Source organism: Anarrhichthys ocellatus, unplaced genomic scaffold (assembly GCF_004355925.1).
Source record: "Anarrhichthys ocellatus isolate YVR2014 unplaced genomic scaffold, GSC_Weel_1.0 scaffold7, whole genome shotgun sequence".
Classification (NCBI taxonomy): Eukaryota; Metazoa; Chordata; class Actinopteri; order Perciformes; family Anarhichadidae; genus Anarrhichthys; species Anarrhichthys ocellatus.
The window spans coordinates 13,037,714-13,044,555 of NW_022280037.1; the positions used below are offsets into that span (position 1 = coordinate 13,037,714).

General features: G+C 43.0%; 1 protein-coding gene across 1 annotated transcript in view; it reads right to left on the reverse strand.

The window, feature by feature from the left end:
* Positions 1-6,748, reverse strand: part of LOC116383690 (A-kinase anchor protein 6-like) — an 81,449-nt gene extending 74,701 nt beyond the window's left edge. Inside the window, exon 1 of the mRNA XM_031847713.1 lies at positions 5,616-6,748. Within this exon, the coding sequence (XP_031703573.1) occupies positions 5,616-5,695 (80 nt within the window). The 5' untranslated portion in view covers positions 5,696-6,748. The remainder of the gene's footprint in view (positions 1-5,615) is intronic.
* Between the last annotated feature and the right edge of the window lie 94 nt (positions 6,749-6,842).

Below are 6,842 nucleotides of genomic sequence, written 5' to 3' on the forward strand. Positions count from 1 at the left end.
TTTTTCCTCCTTTTACTACTTGTTCTTCCCAACTCTTCCCTCGTCTCACACCTCCTCATCCTTCCACTGCGAGTGATTCTCACTAAAATAAAAACTAAACAGAGAAGAAGAAAGCAGAGGAAGCGAGCGCTGCTTCCTTCCCCCGAGGCGGCGTTCCTCATTATGCGGCGAGCAGAGCGGCCCTTTACTGACTCAGACAGATGAAGCAGATACAACACTCGCACAGATTGTTTTCTCTTGTCGTTTCTCCACTCCCTCCTCCTTCCCCTTGCCCTCCCCCGTTTCCGTCTTGTTCTCATACTAATGTTAACTAAACGCTTTGTAAAACAGGATCTCTCGGGGCGTGGAAGACGAGAAAACAGACAAATCGGTGAGGAAGGAGCGACGTGGCGGCACTGCGGGGCTGCGTTCAACACCGGGACAGTTATGGAGCGTTTGAAGTGTCAGGTTTGCTTTCTGTCACGCGGCGCTGACGGAGCGCGTGGGAGTGTTACGGAGAGCCGCTCTGACATTCAGTCACTTGAGGAAACTCGAATTATAGGAATCTATTATTCACTTATAGCTCGTCATAATTCCAGTCAACACTGGATATAATAAAATGTAGCAGGTGTCATGTGAAATTGTGCAAATCTAAATATTGGAGAAGGATATTGATACCTACATTAGTTGCGGAGACATTTCACAAAGTAAATATTAAGTTATAATGGCTCAAAATGTAATTAAAGTGAGTGTACTGCAGTTGAGCATTGACCATCATACTCAGTTTGAAGTCCAGCTCCAGCTGTGCGTGGTATGACGCTGTGCCCAGTGGGGAGTCGGTCAAAAACTAGTTACACTGGGAGGCTCCCAGTTGGACTGTGGACACAAGGTGAGGATGGTGTTTGGTGTTTCTCCATTAAAAGTTAAAGAGTGGTTGACTGAAAATCTGTTTCACTCTCTGCTTTAAAAGTTACAAGTCTGTTGCACCTTTGACCACGGATGGGTGTGGTCGGATGATGTCACGGTGTGCTGACACAGTGTGGAGTACACTTCCACATCACCGCAGCAAGGCGGGGGGGTAAGTAAAACCACAGAGGTCAGCAAAAACAGGGTTTTCAGTGAACCCAAAAAACCTCCGGCAGGATTTAAAAGCATGTTATATTAAAATAATCGCCAAATCTACAACATTTATCACAACCAGAAACTGTAAATAAAAAGTCATTATTGTCAGATTTTCATCTTTCCGACGATCAACACATCATGTGTGACAAACGCCTGTCAGAAAAAGCAGCTAAAACTAAGCTTAAAATTGTGATATCTCATCAAAAACATTGTATTCTACATGTCTCATTTAAAATGTCGCCCCAAATAAACATTTTGTATTAACCAGATTCTGTAAAATACATTCTGAGCTCATCGGTGCAACTACGAAGCCGTGATGACTCAGTTGAGACCAAAATTTCGTGAAACTTCGACTGAACTGCTGCTGAACAGAGAGCAGAGAGAAGAGGAGGGGTTAGAAGTAGAGGTTGTAAAAATACAAATAGTTCAATATATAAAGCACGGAGAGCCTCCATTATGTTTTCCAACATTGGTAACACTTGGAAAAATGTTGGATATTTAGATTTCATTGCTTTCTTTTTGTAAAATAAATTATCCATTTTTTCTTTTTTGATTGATGTCATTCTAACTGTGTTATTGTGCACTAAAGACATGTTCTGGTTCTCTCTACTTCTAGCCATGGCTGCTCTGTTTCCATAGAGGAGCAGGACTTTTATGTTACAGTGAGAATCAAGACCCCACAGAGTGAAATGTGACAGGAGCAAAAAAAAGCCCCAAAACGACTTGGTGCTCAGAGGGTTAAGTTGCTCCATCTGTGTTTGTTTGTATTTTCAGAAATATTCTTGTTATTTTATCAGGACTTGGGATGCGTCCGGAATCGCCTACTATGCACTACGTACCTGAGCAAATCGATGATTTGTGAGGTCTGAACTAATTAAAAAAATATATTGAAGTAAATTCATATACTTCCATTGAAGCGTTATTGACGCTGCAGAGCCATCTCTCTTTGTCTGTTATGAATGTTGTCGAATGAAGGTCAAAGTTCACCCATGAACTTTACTTTGCCCATGAGCAACACTTCTAATTGCAGAGATTCATTAGAATAAAGTGAATTTGCAGCAGAATTTTAAATGCTGAAGTGACCTTTATTCTGTCGGTTGTTTACACTTTTATGTATTTTTTTTCTGATTATGAAGCACTTTGTGTCTTTGTTTTGAAAAGTGCTACACAAATGATCATAATTATTATCATAATTACCTCAGACTGAATGTATATTTTTTGATAATGACCAGGTTTTAGAGCAGACCTCTTGGTGCTCAGTACACTGTTGGTTAAAACACATGCAGTCCAGTCAGACTTTAAATCGAAGGATTTGCCATAATCCTCCACTTTCATCTCTCTCTCTCTCTCTCTCTTTTCATCACGTCCCAATACTTACCCCTCTCTCTCTCTCTCTGCTGCTGCAACGGCGATAGCAGCTGTAACCACTGTCTCTAATTCATCATCCGCCATACAGCAGAAGGGGGGAAGGAGGAAGAGAAGGGAGTGGGAGAGAGAGGAAAAGAAGGAGGAAGGGGTAAGAGAAGAAGGAAAGTGGGAAATGACGGGGGGCAACAGGAAAGAGAAGAGGAGAGGGCGGTAGGAAAGGTGAGAACAGGTGGGAAGAAAGTAGAGGAGTCAGAGTCGAGAGAGAACAGTAAAGAGGAAAATGGAGGAAGATGGCAAAAGAAGACAGAGAAGAGAGAAAGGAAGTAAACAGAGAAAAGGGCGAGAGGAAAAGGAAACATTAGAATTGGGAAGCGAGAAACAGAGATAAAAGTTAAGAGAAAGAAATGAGATAAAGGTAAAACATGAATGAAAAGAAGACAATAGGAAGGACGGTGAGGATTTTGAGTAAGAGGAGGAAAGGAAGGAGAGATTGAGGGAAGGGGGAGGAAATTAAAGGTTGAATGAGTCATATTGGCAGCCGTCACCTTTCAGTCAGAGACTGTTGGATTTATGAGGTGATTCACTAACACTCGTCTTTTTTCATCCTGCAGAGACACTGAAACCAAACCATCAGTGAGCAGCTTCACAGCTCCACCTGCTGTCATTCATTCATTCATTCTAATGGGTTCATCCTGCAGAGACACTGAAACCAAACCATCAGTGAGCAGCTTCACAGCTCCGCCTGCTGTCATTCATTCATTCATTCTAATGGGTTCATCCTGCAGAGACACTGAAACCAAACCATCAGTGAGCAGCTTCACAGCTCCACCTGCTGTCATTCATTCATTGATTCATTCTAATGGGTTCATCCTGCAGAGAAACTGAAACCAAACTGTCAGTGAGCAGCTTCACAGCTCCTCCATTTAATAATACATTTGTGTTTTATTCCCCAAAGACATTAAAAAACATATCAGTTTGGATCATTTTTAATATATAGAAAATTGGTAAAAAACCTTTTAAAATAATTAATAGAATGATCCAATTTATTGATCTGGTAGTTATTTCTTCTAGAAGACTTAACATTATATTTAACTTGATTACTAATCAATGAAAATAAATGATTCATATGTAATACAAGTAGTTAAGTATTGAGGTTTTTATCTGCTTTTTAAAACCAGAAGATGTAAAAGAGCAATGTTTCTTTTCTCTCTCTCTCCCAATTAAATTTATTTTGGCTTAAATTCAGAATTGAGGTATTTTGCGTGAGATCAGTAAATAATTCAGTCTGACCTTCATTTTCTTTACAACTGAACCAAAACCAGAAATCTCAACTGAGCTGAACTCACAGCAGAAAAAGAAAAACATGTAACATCCAATTATTTCCAAACTCATCCCACACACCGCTGCACTGGACACACACACACAGACACACACACAGATGTAAATCAGCTAATATATGAATAACCAATTACTGTCCAATACATTCGAAGTAAATTACTGAAACATTACACTGCAGCCACAGAGGACTGAAAAACACAAACACAAACAAAACAAGTGTTTTCCTTCACAAGTGCGTGCGTGTGTGTATGTGTTTTCTCGCTGTGTATGTAAAGCACTTATATTTCTTTAATTTAAATCACAGAAGACAGCGCAGTGCTGCCAAAACTGCAATTTATGCTCAATCAAAACAATGGATTGTTCTGTGTGTGTGTGTGTGTGTGTGAGGACACACCACATCCTTCATGTAAGTGACTGTGACGACACCAAGAAACTCTGGAGAACACAACATACTACAGACTCAGAGTGAACAATTTAAGCTTCAGTTTTCATTTGCATACACACGACTTTGTGCATATTTTCATTGAATGTGTGTGTGTGTGTGTGCGCGCGCTCTGAGTGTGAGTGATAACCGCGGAGGGAGGCTCCTCAAAGTCGGGGATGAAACACCAACAGGCAGCGTGACCAAAGACGGCGCTCGCCGAGCCGAGTCTGGCCACACCAGATTACTGCTGTTAACACTCACACTCTGTGTGTGCATGATTACATTCTACTGTGTATGTGTGTGCGTGTGTGTGTCACATGTTATTGTGTCTCGCTCTTGTTTTGCTCTTCTTCTTCGTCTCTATATGTATTGATGCTCAGAGAACACTCTTGTCATTGAGGGCATCTGACGTAGATGAATGGATAAATCTTTGTTCACACCTGAAGGACAACCGCAGTACTTTACATGACCACACCAACAGATGCTGTTTTATGTGACAAACATTTCTACGAGGAACTTTAATTTGGTGTTGATTCTGTCGCCCCCTGTGGACTAAAGTGGTAGTGTCTCTGAGCACAAGAGTCCCTTTAGAAAACCTCTCATTCTACTGCAGCAGGGTCTGACAGTCTGCCCCTCTCAGTCCTGGTTCTGGTTCTCCCGTGCCTCCCTTCCCTCCAGCAATACATCCTGGGTCTCCAGCAGAGAGCAGAATCTCTGCTCCTGGAGGAGGAGGAGGAGGAGGAGATGCTGCTGCTGCCGGGAGCGGAGCTCTCCTCCGGAGCTCCGGATCTGGGTGTGTCCACGATGGACCGGTCTCTGCTGGAGGATCTGGGTCTGTCCATGGTGGACCGGTCTCTGCTGGAGTCTGAGCTGAAGGAGTTTCTGGTGAACCTGCATGAGTTCATCTGGTTTCACCAGAATCCGACCCGGTGGCTCCGATGACGAGCATTAAGAATAACTCTATAGAAATAGACCATCTTCTCTCTGATGGTCTCTTTACTGATGGAGGTCTGATAGAGGATCAGGACTAAACTGACACTGGTTATAGAGGATCAGGACTAACTGAGACTGGTTCAGGACCAGATAAAAGTTCCTCACAGTTACTTCAATTTGATAGAATCAGGTTGGTTGTTGGGTCAAACAAACACAGGACTTTCACTCAGGGGACCGGCGTTCGTGTCCGTGTGAAACCAAAGTAGTGACGACGTTACACGAGACGCTACATCACGGAGTCACATGATGTTAGGTCTGCAGCTGACATTACGTTACAAGTACGTAACGCAAACCTTTAAGATTTAATTCAGGATCCACTACAGTGACCGGCTTCTGCCTGAGTGGGAGAATATGAGGAGTTGGGATGAGATCAAGTCTAACGTAGACGTACCTGTTGTTCCTCGCCAGCTGACTGTAGTGCCTCCTGCTGGCCGACGAGGGGTAGTGCAGGCTGCTCAGCTTTACGGCCATCTGCTCTGCCAGGGCGGCTCGCTGGGCTTCACACTGCCCGGGGATCAGCTCAGCCTGGAAGACACAGAGCAGGACATACGGGCGTCAATCACACGACATGCTGTAGATATTCATGATCCCCAACACGGAGGCTGTGGTTACTAGGAAGAGTTCACAATCAAACATGTTTTATTAGTTTTTATTTTTGTAATTGTCGTCTGGCTAAACCTTTATATCTTATTGACCTTTTCTTTAACACCACCTATGGGACAAACAGAAACAGCGAGATGTAATGAACGATGCAGCCTGTAGGGGGGGCTAACAGCAGCTTTTGAAGATTCATCAGTTTAAATAAAAAACAACTGAATCTGAACCATTTTAGTCATTTTCAAGAGTTGGAATAATGTTTGGTTGCAAAGATCACTGCTACGAACATGAAGAAGAATATAAAAGTTCAGTCTGGTCTCATCCAGTGTTTGTTCTTCCACGTAATTATGAATGAAGAAGTACAAAGAACGCAAAAGCCCACACAGGAAACTAGAAGTTAACAATGGTGATTTTGTCTCGTGACGTTCGTACTTCAATAACGGCATTTCTCACATATATGTGCGATGCTGACGGGTTAGTGGAACTTTTCACTTCACAGTCAAACGACTTAATTTGCTTCAGTGTTCCCTCTAAAACAGACGACTGTGCACACGCCGGTGAAAGCACCGGCGCACGTGCAGCGTTGTCAGGTTCCGGTTCTGGTTCCGACTGTAACAGCAACATTTAAATATGACGAATGCAACACATATGAAAAAAAAACATGTATTTTGAGATGCACGTTTTGCTGTTTAATGTCCTTATTTCTGATATAGCAACTGACGGCAACCAAAGGCCAAGAATCGGTTGCAAACCGATGAGCCCTGAATGTCGTTGGAGCAGAATCGGAGTAAAGCAGCCCAGCGACCTGATGGTGACGTCCTACCCGTCAAGTCGTGTCGATTAGCTGTTTATTGTGGATGGATGAGATTCAGATGTGCCATATTTTTTGACGGACGCGGCCTTTAAAGCCCCACGAGCGGCCAACAAGCCACTAGAAAAGCACTCCACGCTTATCCTGCGCTCTCATCTCGGCTAACGGACACACACACACACACACACACACACACACACACACACACAC